This window comes from Erinaceus europaeus, chromosome 2, assembly GCF_950295315.1.
Source record: "Erinaceus europaeus chromosome 2, mEriEur2.1, whole genome shotgun sequence".
NCBI classification, from domain to species: Eukaryota; Metazoa; Chordata; class Mammalia; order Eulipotyphla; family Erinaceidae; genus Erinaceus; species Erinaceus europaeus.
Window position 1 is genome coordinate 2,925,290 of NC_080163.1, and position 13,978 is coordinate 2,939,267.

The window sequence follows — 13,978 nt, forward strand, 5'->3', positions numbered from 1 at the left end:
CTGCCAGTGAAGTTTTCACCCCAGTCAACCAAGAAATGTATTATTGTTATTATTATTTTTTTAATGCAGCACCAGCAAATGAACCCAGAGTCTTATGCCTGAGCAACCTCCCTGTCCCAATTTGCTACTACTTTTTCTTTTTTAGAAAGAGAAGCCTCGGTACTGCTACCCCAGCTCCTCTGGTGCTGTCCATGGTCTCCTGTGTGGCGGCGGTGGGGATGGTGAACCCAGACATGGCAAGGCCCACACTCCACTGGTTGAACTCTCTCTGTCCCTCAAGATCTCTTTTTTCTCCAAAAGCACTTCTGCACTGGGGCACAGGGAATTGGGGTGCAGCTGAGGGAAGCCTTATTTCACTCTTTCCAGATGTCTGATTTGAACAGGAGGCGAGATAAAATAGGATCAGGGAGAGATGACCCCCCACACACCACCCCACACACACCTGGGGGCTAGGGGACCCTCACAAACACCAGAGAGAGAGAGAGAGGGTATCGAAAGAGAGGTGTCATCTTCCTCGGTTTATTTCAAGAGAATAAAGAAATCAACCATCAATTCTGTACAAAAACATGGTGGTAGCATAGCGGTGACCCCCCCCCCAAGTTGGCCCCTCCCATGCCCTACCCCTATCCCCACCCCCACCCCCAAATTGCCAAAAATACCAGGATAAGAATCAAAGAACCCAAACTCTGAGGGAAAAGAATTATTGAGGGGAAAAAAATTTAAGAGTGCCCTTCCCCCTCCCTGTCTCCAGCCCCAAAGTCTGGGGGTGGGGGCACAGTGTGTGTGTGTGGGGGGGGGGGGCCGGCAGATTTAGTGTTTGTTTGGCAACTGGTGGGGCTGACTCGGGGGTATAGGGTGCAAAGAGGAGCCCCAGGGCTCAGGGGCGGGCCAGGGCTTGACGCCCGACCCCAGGCCACTAGGGAAAGTTTATAAAAATGGGGGCAGCGTAGAAGAGAGAGAGGGGTGTCATCAGAATCAAAAACTAAACAGTGGAAAGATTTTTTTTTTCTTCTTTTTCTTCTCTAAAAGGCAAAAAACTACAAACAAGCCCAGGTCCTGAGCTCCCCGAGAAATGTGGGTCCCCCACTATCCCCCAAAACCAGCAGGAGGGGGAGTGGGGTGAAGGGGGAGGCCGGGTCTTTTAAAAAGTCGCCCCTGGACAGGAAGGCTGGAGCCAGTCACCTTCCTCTGTCTGCTCCGGGGAACCAGGGTTAGGCCGGCAAGCTGAGCTTCTTCCCCTTGAGGACTGTGGAGAGAGGGGGCAGGCATTATCAGGGGGTCCCCACCAAACCCCAGGGACCCCACACCCAGATCAGGTCTGTGGATCAGAGCTGGGAGGAGTCCAGGGTGGGGAGGCTGCTGATCTTCAGCTCAAATCTGGGGGTCCAGCCGGGGTTATCAAGGGGTGAATAAGGGAGGGGGGAGACCGGTTTCATCCTAAGGTTTGAGCCATGACACATGGATGCCCCCCATACACACACAATCTTTTTTTTTTTTTTTGCCTTCAGCCACTGGGGCTTTGTGCCAGCACTAGAAATCCACTGCTTCTGTAAACCATTTTTTCCTTTTTTTTTTTTTTTTTAATTAGACAGGACAGAGAGAAATTCAGACAGGACTGGGGGACAGAGAAAGGGAGAGAAAGATAGACATCTGCAGACCTGCTTCACCATTTGTGAAATGTTTGTTCCCCTGCAGGTGGGGAACAGGGGCTCAAACTCGGGTCCATGTGTGGTATCCTTTCAAAGCAGTAAGTACTATATGGGCTTAACTGGGTGTGCCCCCTACCCCCCTTTTCCCCCACCAAGGTCATCACTGGACTCCATGCTACACAGAGGATCTCCTACTTCCAGCAGCCACTTATTTCCCCCTCTCCAGAGCACTGCTCAGCTCTGGCTTATCGTGGTGGGTGGTGGTGGTAGGGTGGGAATTGAACCTGGGAATCTCAAGCAAGAGAGTCTGTTTGCATAACCATTAAGCTATCTCACCTGCCTTTCTCTCTTTCTCTTTTTTTTTTTAAATTTTTTTGTTTACTTATTCCCTTTTGTGCCCTTGTTGTTTTATTGTTGTAGTTATTATTGTTGTTGTTGGACAGGACAGAGAGAAATGGAGAGAGGAGGGGAAGACAGAGAGGGGGAGAGAAAGACAGACACCTGCAGACCTGCTTCACTGCTTGTGAAATGACTCCCCTGTAGGTGGGGAGCCGGGGGCTCGAACCGGGATCCTTACTCTGGTCCTTACGCTTTGCGTCATGTGCGCTTAACCCGCTGCGCTACCGCCCGACTCTCCTTTCTCTCTTTTTCATAGGACAGAGAAATTGGGAGGGAAGGGGACAATAGGGAGAGAAATAGAAAGACATCTTCTGCACTACTTTATTACTTGTGAAGCTTCCCCCCTTCAGGTGGGGCCAGAGGCTTAAACCTGGATCCTTGTGCATGGAAATGTACAACCAGGTATGCCACAACCACCACCACGTCACCCCTCCCCCCGCCTTTTTTATTTTATTTTATTTTTTTTTATTACAAGGGCACTGCTCAGCTCTGGTTTATGGTAACTCTGGGGATTGAACCTGAGGCCTCAGGCATGAAAGTTTTTTTTTTTTTTTCTTTTCTTTTAAGTGTTGGTCTTCTCCTATTCTCTCTCTTTTTAATTGTTACCTTTGTGTGTATGTGTGTGTGTGTATGTGCCTGCCTCCAGGGTTATCTATCACCTGCACTATGAATCCACTGCTCTTGGAGTCTATTTTTTCTCCCATTTTGTTGCCCTTGATATTATTGTTGTCATTGCTGTTGTTGGATAGGACAGAGAGAAATTGAGAGAGGAGGGGAAGACAGATAGAGGGAGAGAAAGATAGACACTTGCAGGCCTGCTTCACTGTCTGTGAATTGACCCACCTGCAGGTGGGGAGCCAGGGGCTCGAACCGGGATCCTTAACGCTGGTCCTTGCACTTGCCACCACGTGTGCTTAAACCATTGAACTATCGCCAGCCCCAGTTCTTTATTTATTGTATAGAGACAGAAATTGAGAGGGAAGGAGGAGATAGGGAGAAGGGAGAAAGACAGAGAGACACCTGCAGACCTGCTTCACTACTCAGGAAGCTTGGGACTGGGGGCTCGAACCCAGGTCCTTGTATATTGTAATGTGTGCACTCAACCAGGTGTCCCACCACCCAGCTCCTGAAAGTTTTTCTGCATCACTATCATGCGATCTTCTCACGTCAGTGTCCTTTCCTGCCATCACCTGGGTTGTCGGCTTTGCTGGCCCCCTGTCCTCCCCACTGGCTGGTTCCTGACTGCTCAGGTCTCTGCTTGAAATAACCCCTCCCTGGAGACCTCCCTGACAGCCTTCCCCCCACGCCCCCAAGCCTCTCTCCTCCAGGGCTGCTCCTAGAACATCCCTGGCTGCTCTCTGTCCTGGCCCCCTTGCGATCGATCTGCAGTCTCCACCCTATTTGTTCACTCTACTAATCTTTTTTTCTACTGCTGCATCCCCAGAGCCCAGCGACTGACCAGGAACAGAGAAAGTGCTCAGAAAAATGTGTTGGTTGAATGAGTGAGTGAATCGATGAGTGAGGCGGGTGGCTGAGAAAGCATGATGGTTATGCAAAAAGACTGGCATGGGGGCCGTCAGTGGTGCACCAGGTCAAGTGTACATAGTACTAAGTGCAAGGACCTGCACAAGGATCCTGGTTCGAGCGCCCGGCTCCCCACCTGCAGGGGGGTCGCTTCACAAGTGGTGAAGCAGGTCTGCAGGTGTCTATCTTTCTCTCCCCTTCTCTACCTTCTCCTCCTCTCTCCATTTCTCTGTCCTATCCAATTAAAATAAAAATGTTAACCAGGAGCAGTGGGTTGGTATTGCCAGCACCGAGCCCCAGTAATAACCATGAAGGCAAATAAAAGAGGGCCGTGCTAAAAATAAATAAATAAATAAATAAATAAACAAATAAATAAATAAATAAATGCCTCTCCTGCCTGAGGCTCTGAGGTCCCAGGCTCAATCCCCAGCACCACCATGAGCCAGAGCTGCGCGGGGCTCTGGCAAAAACAAAACAAAAATAAGACTGGGTGGTAGCACGACCAGCAAAGCGCACACATTACAGTGGGAAGGAACTGAGTTCAAACCTCCAGTCCCCACCAGTAGGAGGTGAAGTTTCAGAAGTGGTGAAACAGTGCTGCAGGTTGGTCTCTCCGTTTCTCTGTCTGTCTGTCTGTCTGTCTCTCTCTCCCTTCCTCCCTCATTCTCCCCTTTTCTTGCCCATTTCTGTCTCCATTGTAATAAAAATAAAATTAAAAAAAAAAAGAATGAATGAATAAACAAATGAACGAGTGGATGGATGGATGGATGAATGCCTCTAATGTACAAGCCTGAGTCCCTGTGGTCAAGGGCCAAGACCAGTCAGCAGCGAGAAGCCTCCCTTATCTGGCACCGGTGGGCATGGGAACACGGGAATGCTGGACTGTTCAGGAGCTTGAGATGGAAAAGGGGGCCAGGTGGTGGGCACACCTGGTGAAGTGCACATGGTACTAAGAGCAAGGACCTGTGAGAGGACCTGGGTTCCAGCCCCTAGCTCCCAACCTGCATGGGGGTCGCTTCACAAGCAGTAAGCAAGTCTGCAGGTGTCTTTTTTTCTCTCCCTCTCTATCTCCCCCTCCTCTCTCAATTTCTCTCTGTCTTATCCAATACAATGGGGAAAATGGCTGTCAGGAGCTGTGGATTTGTAGTGCTGGCTCCAAGCCCCAGCAATAACCCTGGAGGCAAAAAAGAAAAGTGATGGATCTTGGGAGCCAGGCAGTGGCATACCTGGCTGAGTACACATGTTACCAACCATGTGTAAGGACCCAGGTTCAAGCCCTCAGTCCCCACCTGCAGGGGGGAAGCTTTGCAAGTGGTAAAGCAGGGCTGCAGGTGTCTCTGTGTCTCCCTGTTTTATTTTATTTTATTATTTATTTAGCCTCCAGGGTTATCGCTGGGGCTTGGTGCCGACACTACCAACCCACTGCTCCTGGTGGTCATTTTTTTTTTTTGATAGGACAGATAGAAATTGGGGGGGAGGGAGAGATAGACACCTGCAGACCTGCTTCACCGCTTATGAAATGACCCCCCTGCAAATCGAGATCTCTCTCTCTCTCTCTCTTCCCCTTCCCACTTGATTTCTGTCTGTCTCTAGCAAATAAAATATTAAACATTTATTAAAAATGAACAAATAAAAGAAAATCTTTTTAAGAAATAGGGATCTTGGGATGTCATGGCAGGTAGAAGAATTGAGACAATCTAAGAAGAGGGAAGAGCAGCGGCCACCCCTGTTTCCCCCTGTCTTTTCTCCTAACTCCTCTCCCCACAACAAAAATGCCCAGGAGTTGGGGGACAGGACGCTGGTCTCTGTGGGGAGGCCCCCATCCCTGGCTGCCCACCTGGCCATCACCCGGGTGTGGGGCTGGAGCTTTGAATCCCTGGGGGTCCCCCCAACCCCAGGAGAGGAAGACCCACCCCACACCCTCACCCCCAAACCTGCTACCTTTGGTGATGTAGAGGTAGAAGAAGTCGCAGTACAGGACCGTCTGGACCAAGCCGGCCACGATGGCTATAAGGTCGAAGAAGCCCTCGAAGTGGTAGCGCCAGATCCAGTTGAAGAGATAGAGGGTGCGGTAGACCCCCAGCGCGAACAGGTAGTGGCTGGTGATGGTCTCTGCCTCGCCCGTCTTGCTCACCATGAACAGCTGTGGCAGGATGGCCACCGACTCCAGGTAGATGGAGAAGGTCCAGAGGATCTGGGGCACAGGGCAGAGTGGCCCGGCTGTCAGCCCTCGCGGGAGACCCCCGGAACACATGTTTGGCACAGGGCAGAGCTGACCTAGGCCCAGAGAGGGCTCGAGACTCACCCCAAACCACACAGCCAAAAGGTGGCAGAGGTGGGATTGGAACCCTGGGACTAGGCAGTGCTCGGGAGCCTCTGCGATGCCAGCTCTCCAAGAGGCGGATCAGGTTAGAATCTCAGCCCTGAGACCCGAATTCTCCCAGCTTCTGCGTCCTGTGTTCTAAAAAGGGGTGATTTTCCTGCCCTGGTCAGAACAGCACACAATGTGTCTTATCTCTCTGTCTACCTGTGTGTGTTTTATTTTATTTTTATTTATTTATTATTGGATAGAGAAAGAGAATGTAGGAGAGGAGGGGAAGAGACTGAGAGACACCGGCAGCCCTGCTTCACCACTCGTGAAGCTTTCCCCCTGCAGGTGGGAACCAGGGGGCTTGAACCTGGGTCCTTGTGCACTGTAATGTGAACGCTCAACCAGGTGTGCCACCACCTGGCCCCCTGTGTGTCTTTATTTCTCTCCTTTTTTTTTTTTTTTTTTTACCCCAGAGCACTTATGGAGGTGCTGAGGGACTTGACCTGGAAATGTTGGGGCCTCGGGCATCAAAGTCTTTTTTTGCATAACCAGAAGGCTGTCTCCCTAGCACTCTAGCCATGTTCCTAGTTACTAGGACTTTGGACCTGCATGATTTCCACTGCGCCTAGTGAACTTCCTTCTCTCTCTTTTCCAGTTACGAGGGTGAGACACAGAGAGAGTGAGAGACAGAGAGGAGAAGAAATCATACAGCACTGATCCACCACTCCCTGTGCTTGGTGCTCCCATGTGGCGGCTGGGGACTGAAACCCCAGTCCTAGAGTGTGGTAAAGTGTGCACCTTACCAGGTGAGCTATCTTCCCACTTCCAACCTTATTTAGCTTTAGAGATATGTTTTATTCATTTCATATGAGAAAGCTTTATGAGAGAGAGAGAGAGAGAGAGAGACCAGATCACTAGTTCATGCAGTGATGGGGCTTAACTGGGGAACCTCAGGCACCCAGTCTGAACTCTACCACCCTGAGCTATGTTCTCAGACTCATTATAAACTTCATTTACTTATTATCCCTTCTTTGCAGTGCTGTGCCAGGGAACTAAGCTAGGGTTTCACACACACGCAGGGTGTTACTAGGACACCTCCCTGACTCAATTTTGTTTTCTTTTTTTGCTCTGGAGTGATTGCTGGGGCTCAGTGCCTGCACTGTGAATCCACTGCTCCTAGCAGCCACTTTTTCCCCCCATTTTTTGTTGTTGCTGTTGTTGTTGTTGGATAGGACAGAGACAAACTGAGAGAGAAGGGGGGATAGAGAGGGAGAGAGAAAGATAGGTACCTGCAGACCTACTCCATCGTTTGTGAAGCGACCCCTCTGCATGTGGGAAGCCAGGGGCTTGAACTAGAATCCTTGTGCCGGTCCCTGAGCTTCTCACTATGTGCATTTAATCCAGTGCATCATCTCTCTCTCTCTCTCTCTCTCTCTCACACACACACACACACACACACACACACACACACACACACACACACACATTCAATTTTTATTCTGTATTTTGAGAAGCACCAAAACACTGTTCCACCATCCATGGAGTTCCACCTGTGTGATGCCCCACATGGATGGGGATCAAACACAGGGTCTCATGTATGGAGGGCATGAACTCCTCTGCTGAGCCACCTCTGGAACCCTACTTACTTCAATTATGCAGAGAGAGAGACAGAGACACAGAGAGAGAAGAAATAAAGCACTGTTCCATCTTTTATGAGGTGCCAGGGATTGAACCCCAAACCTCAGGCACGCAAGGCATTTGCTCCACCAATAAACTATGTCATCATCCCCTCGATGCCCAGTAGTTTTATTTTTCAAGCAGTGCCGGAGAATAACCCGGGCCTGCTGCATGCACAACACTGCTGTGTGGTCTCCTGGCCCAGTTTTTTGTTTTTGTTTTTGTTTTTTGAGTGGGGGGGTGAGGGGTGAGAGACAAAGAGGAGAACCACCTCACCACCACTCCACGCCCCCTGGAGCTCCCTCAGTGCCATCTGTGGTGTTCCCATGTGGTGCAGAACTTCAGTCCAGGGACTTGGGGCCAAGTGATGGTGCGCCTCGCTGAGCACACGTTACAATGAGCAAGGACCCAGGTTCAAGCCCGCAGTTCCCACCTGCAGGGAGAAGCTTCACAAGTGGCAAAGCAGTGCTGCAAATGTCTGCCTCTTTCTCCCTCTATATCTTCCCCGTCCCTCTCAATTTCTGTCTTTATCTAATTAAAAAAAAACAACATAAAACGAGGGTGTTGGATGGTGGTGCAGCACGTGGTGCAAAGCCCAAGGACCAGCGTAAGGATCCCGGTTCGAGCCCCCAGCTCCCCACCTGCAGGGGAGTCACTTCACAGGTGGTGAAGCAGGTCTGCAGGTGTCTGTCTTTCTCTCCCCATCTCTGCCTTCCCCTCCTCTCTCCATTTATCTCTGTCCTAGCCAACAACAAATGACATCAACAACAATAATAACCACAACAAGGGCAACAAAAGGGGGAAAAATGGCCTCCAGGAACAGTGGATTCATGGTGCAGGCACTGAGCCCAGCAATAACCCTGGAGGCAAATAAATAAATAAATAAATAAAACAGGGTCTTATGGGCCACAAGGTTTGAGTTCTACCCACTGAGCCATCTCCTGGCATCTCAATATGTAAAATTTACTTAAATCTAACTGTGCTATGCCTTCTAGGAGTTATTTTCTTTTTTTAAATATTTATTTATTTAGATAGAGATAGAAATTGAGAAGGGAGGGGGAGCCAGAGAGGGAAAGAGACAGAGAGACACCTGTAGCCCTACATCACCACTTGTGAAGCTTTCCCAAACCCTGCATCCCTGTGCACTGTAATAGGAGCACTTAACCAGGTGTGCCACCACCTGGCCCATCCCCTCTCAATTTCTCTCTGTCCTATCAAATAAAATAGAATAGAAAAAAAAAAAAAAGAAAGAGAAAGAAATAATAATAAATAGGAAAAATGGCCACCAGGAGTGGTGGATTCGTGGTGCAAGCACTGAGCCCCAACGATAACCCTGCTGGCCAAAAAAAATAAATAAAAAAAAAAAACCCACTGACTGAACAAAGGAGTGAATGTGTGAATGAATTAATAAATAAATGAGCAAATGAAGGAGTGAGCCACTGAGCAAATGAATGAGTGAATGCCCATACATCGCTCCCCAGCCCCAGCACAGGTAAGCAGGCCCGAGAGATGGGTGGCACACACCTGCAGAGCCTTTTCAATCCTCTGCCTCCCGAAAGTCACATCTGGGGTGGCCTGGGACCTGCAAACCCAGAAACTTCAGAACCTGGCTCAGAGGGCAGAGCAGCTGCAGGTGTAGCTCCCTGCCCCCGCCCCCCCACACACACACACAGTGGGTGTGATTTGGGGAAGTTCACACAGAACACTCGTAATTCTCTAGCCTTTACAGTGGCCAGTGTGAGGGTGCTCTGCTGTGACCCTCCAAGTTTCGTCTGGTGGTTGCCCACCCTCTGGGTGAGCACACGGAGACCGGGGGGGGGCTCAGTGACTGGAAGAGAAATGCGGGTAAACACAGCTGCCTGGAACCCAGAGGGTGGCACAGTGGATAAAATCTCTGGGTTCTCCTTCCTGCAAGGAGGTCCTAAGTTCAATCCCCAGCGTTCCACATGCCCAAGTGATGCTATGGTTCTTTTATTATTATTATTTATTTATTCCCTTTTATTGCCCTTGTTTTTGTTGTTGTTGTATTTATTGTTATTGATGTCATTGTTGGATAGGACAGAAAGCAATCGAGAGAGAAGGGAAGACAGAGAGGGGGAGAGAAAAACAGACACCCGCAGACCTGCCTCACCACCTGTGAAGTGACTCCCCTGCAGGTGGGGAGCCGGGGGCTCGAAGCGGGATCCTTATGCCGGTCCTTGTGCTTTGTGTCACCTGCGCTTAACCCACTGCGCTACTGCCTGACTCCTGATGCTATGGTTCTTAATCTCTCCTTTCTCATGAACAAATATCTATTGAATGATATACATATATCATATTTAAATTTAGTTTATTTTAATGTGAGACAGATTCAGAGAAAGGCACAGACTCTGCTCAGCTCTGGCTGATGGTGGTGCTGGGGACTGAGCCTGGATCCTTAGAGCCTCAGGAATGAGAGTCTTTTGCAGAACCACTGTGTCTGCCCAGCATATGTATATTTAGATAGCGGCAGAGAGGCACAGAGAGAGAAAGAGACCACAAGACCAAAGCTTCCTTCAGTGACGTGGCGGTCAGGCTCAAACCTGGGTCATGCACATGGCAAAGCACCGCCCAGTCCAAGTGACCTGTCTCAGCAGCTCCACATAAATGAATCTAAGCAAAACAAAACCAAAAACTAACCACAGATGCCCACTCTGACCCCATGCTTTGAAGTCTGATGCTCTGGTTACTGTACCATCACCTGGGAACCAGTCGCCACTCTGCCTCTCTGTACCTGAAAAAGTCAGCCTAGAGCAGTGAGGTCCTGGAAAAGACTACATAAATACATAAAGAAATCTTTTAAAAAGGAAAAAAGAAGAAAAGAAGGAAGGAAGGAAGGAAGGAAGGAAGGAAGGAAGGAAGGAAGGAAGGAAGGAAGGCAGTCAGGTGAGTTGGGTTGGGCAAAAAGACTTTCATGCCTGAGGTACCAAAGGTCCCAGGTTGATTCCCCAACTCTGGTTTTAAAAAATTAAGTGAAATTAAAAAAAAAAAAAAAAAAAAGCAGTCAGGGAGGTGGCACAGCAGTTGAGCACTGGACTTGCAGGCATGAGGTCCTGAGTTTGATACCTGGCACTACATGTACCAGAGTGATGCTTGGGTTCTCTCTCTCATTATGTAAATCAACCCACTGATGTGAATATGATGAAGCTGTGAGCCACAACTGTCAAGTGGCTTTGGTTGGAAACACAGCCTACCGTGTCCCCTGCCTTCCCTGCTCTCCCAGGGCCATTTCCTCCAAGGAAGAAGAGGCCCTGAGGAAGCAAAGGTAGCTCTGACTTCGGGATCCCTGCCAGGTGCCAGGAGCTGACAGCCCAACCAAAGTGCCTCGAAAAAGCATGACAACAAACATCAAGGGATGATACAAATGCCCACGGGCCAGCAAGATAGCTCCCCTGAACGGTGCACCTACTCTGCCATGTGTGATGTGACCTGGGTTCGAGCCCTGCCTCCAGAACACGTGGAGGAAGCTTCAGGGCTGTGGTGTCTCTCCCTCTCTCAGTCTCTATCTAGAAGAGTCAGTGCAGGGGCCGGGCGGCGGCTCACCTGGCAGAGCACACGTTACCATGTGCAAGGACCTGGGTTCAAGCCCCCAGCCCCCACTTTCAGAAGAGAAGCTTCATGAGTGGTGAAGCAGTGCTGCAGAGATCTCTTTATCTCTCCCTCCTGGTCTCTCCCTTGCCTCTTGATTTCTGCCTTTCTCAATCTAATAATTAAAAAAAGAAAAAAAAGCAGCCCAGAGTGGTGAAGGCCCAGAGACAACAACAAAAGGAAAAGAAAAATCCTGACACAGCATGTCTCCGGAACTTAGCCAACAGTAAACAGTAACCCCCCTCCCCTCCCCACCCCACCCTGTAGGAAGTGATCATCCCCACTTGGCAGATAAGGAAACTGAGGCACAGAGATCTGGGAATCAGGTCCAAGTAGCCTGGTGTCAGAATCCCTCAGATGCCTGAGCAGATGATTACCAGACTGATGACCTTAGATGAAGTATTTAGACGCCCTGAGCCTCAGTTTCCCCTTCTGTAAAAGGGGGTGGCTGTGAAAAGGAAGGAGCTGATGTTAGCATTGTTGGGGTGACTCTGGGTGACTCCACAGAGTCCCAGCAAACCCTGCAGACAGGTTCCTCAAGGGGGATCCATAGCCTGTGTCACCACCACCTCGGGGATCCTGGCGGGTGCCTACCTCCAGTGGAGTGAAGTCGTGGTTGACCAGGAACGCCAGGATGGCTGTGGGCGCGACCAGGAACTCCACCCGGAACGTGTCATGATTCCCATCGTAAGTGGCTTTGAACTTGCTGTAGATCATCCACACCGTGGTGAACGAGCAGGCAATGTAGACCACCTGTCCGAGGGGTGAGAAGAGGGGTGCTTCAGATAGTGGCACAGAGAGGACACCCCTAAATAAGATCTAGGGGTCCAGGTCCCTACTCCCTCACACCCCGGGGTCCCCTTCAGATCCAGGAGTCCCCCCAGCACCTCCTACCTCTGATCCAGGGGTCCTCAGCTCTCCTCCCTCACACCCAGGGATCCCGAGACCCTCCTCCCCCACACCCGGGGGTCCCCCAGCCCCTCCCCCTCACACCCGGGGGTCCCCCAGCCCCTCTCCCTCACACCCGGGGGTCCCCCGGCCCCTCCCCCTCACACCCAAGGGTCCCCCAGCCCCTCCTCCCTCACACCCAGGGGTCCCCGGCCCCTCCCCCTCACACCCGGGGGTCCCCTGGCCCCTCCTCCCTCAGACCTGGGAGATGTGGACCCACATCCCCCTCCCTGCCCCTCTCCCCCCAGGCAGGGCTGTGTGTGGCCATGTTTTACCTTCATGCACGTGTTGTAGAGGGAGATGTAGTTGGTGAAGAGGTCCAGATAGCGGGCAGTGAACACCACGGCGAACAGGACCTGGCTCTTTCCCGAAATCCCTGTGGCCCCAGGAAAGAGAGAGAGAGAGAGAGAGAGAGAGAGAGAGAGAGGGGTGGCAGCGCAGCCGGACCGACCGCCTGCAGAGTAACCGAGCCCCCAGCACCGGGGCGCGGGTGGGAGGCGGCTCTGGGGCGCAGCTGTCCCCGGAGGCCTCGCAGCCGGCGCAGGGCCCTTTCCCACGGCCCGCAGCCAGGGGGCAGGCCGGCCCGGAAGCTACTCCAGCCCGAGGCTCTGTCCCAAGCTAGGCCTCACTGCTGCCCCCCAGGCCCCTCGGGGTCCTCCCGCTGTCCCGACCCGTCGTGGGGCCTGGGGAGAACCCCCATTCGCCCTCATCACTTCCCCCTTCCCCCCCAAAATAGCCAGTCAAGTCTCTCCAACTGCTTTGCCGACCGCCTCTGTCCACGTCACCAACTCCTGGCCACCTCCCTGCTGCCACGGCTCCCGGTTCCCAGACCCGGAACCCCGCGGCCACCCTGCCAGGAGCTGGGGACGCGCCGCCGAGGGTCCGGAGCGGGGCCCCCAGGCCCCCCAAGTGTATATGCACCCCGGTCTGCAGAGCGGAGCTGACCCTCCGGGTGGCGCGGCTGTGGCCTGGGGATCCCCGGGAGTAGTGGGGGGACGGGGAGGGACCTGTCCCCTTAGTGCTTTCCAAAGGCTTCCTGGACTTGGAGGTGTCCCTCGCGCTGTCCCCCCACACACACACATACACCCCCTTCCTCCCGCCCCCGCTGGGCGTCTCACCGGCACACGAGCGGGACTTCCAGATTTTGAGCAGAAGCAAGATGATGGCTAGGAGGTGGGAGAGGTCTCCGAGGAATCGGAAGAGATTCATGGTTGGGGGGCTCTGGCAGGGCTGGGCTGCAGGGAGGCAGGTTGGCGGGGGGCTGCCCCTCGGGGCTGCAGCGCGGGCCGGGCGGCGGGGCTGGGGGGCTGCTCAGGGGTCTGCGGGTGGGCTCCGCTGCGGGGAGGGGGCGCCGGGAGGGGGAGCCGAGGCCGGAGCTGGTGGCCGAGCCTAAGCTGGGAAAGAAGGAGGCGGGCGGCGGGGGCGGGGCCCGCCGAGGCCCCGCCCCCAGGGAGGAGCCCGGGCTCGCGCGCGCCCCCAGCCGGTCATATTCTGGCACGCAGCGTCGGCGCCCCAAGCGCCCCGCCAAGGTCGCCTCCTAGGAATTTGCGGGGTCCCTGGGACATGAAACTCCCCAATCCTGAACGTGCTGTCCCAGATATTCTAGGCCTCTATCAGGGCCTCAGGCCAGACGTCCAGCCTCTTGCACTTGACAGCGGTCTGGACGCTGGTCCCAGACAGGGATCCCAGAGACCCCCCCACCCCCACCCCCACACACAGACAACATATATCTCATCCCCAGGTTGGGCTGTGCTTTCTGGGGCTTCCAGCTCAAGTGTGCCCTGAAGATAAGGAAGCAACCCCCAGGCCCTCCCTCAGAGCAAGGGGTCCCTCATTCCTATCGTCCTCAGACCCAGGTGTCCCT

At 52.6% G+C, this 13,978-nt stretch overlaps 1 protein-coding gene across 1 annotated transcript; it reads right to left on the bottom strand.

Moving 5' to 3' along the window:
* Nucleotides 1-489: 489 nt before the first annotated feature.
* Nucleotides 490-13,531, bottom strand: KDELR1 (KDEL endoplasmic reticulum protein retention receptor 1). The gene is made up of 5 exons (XM_007536234.3): nucleotides 13,233-13,531; nucleotides 12,390-12,490; nucleotides 11,761-11,919; nucleotides 5,514-5,766; nucleotides 490-1,246 (listed from the first exon to the last, which is right to left on the bottom strand). The coding sequence occupies exons 1-5, from the start codon at nucleotides 13,321-13,323 to the stop codon at nucleotides 1,212-1,214; spliced, it is 639 nt and encodes a 212-aa protein (XP_007536296.1). The 5' UTR covers nucleotides 13,324-13,531; the 3' UTR covers nucleotides 490-1,211.
* Nucleotides 13,532-13,978: the final 447 nt, after the last annotated feature.

Excerpts from the sequence above, each read along its gene's own strand:
- KDELR1 (XM_007536234.3), bottom strand. The coding sequence starts at position 13,323 with ATGAATCTCTTCCGATTCCTCGGAGACCTCTCCCACCTCCTAGCCATC. Across the intron at positions 5,767-11,760 it reads ACGACTTCACTCCACTGGAG|ATCCTCTGGACCTTCTCCAT; the intron begins GTAGGCACCCGC and ends CCTGTGCCCCAG. Across the intron at positions 1,247-5,513 it reads CTACCTCTACATCACCAAAG|TCCTCAAGGGGAAGAAGCTC; the intron begins GTAGCAGGTTTG and ends CTCTCTCCACAG.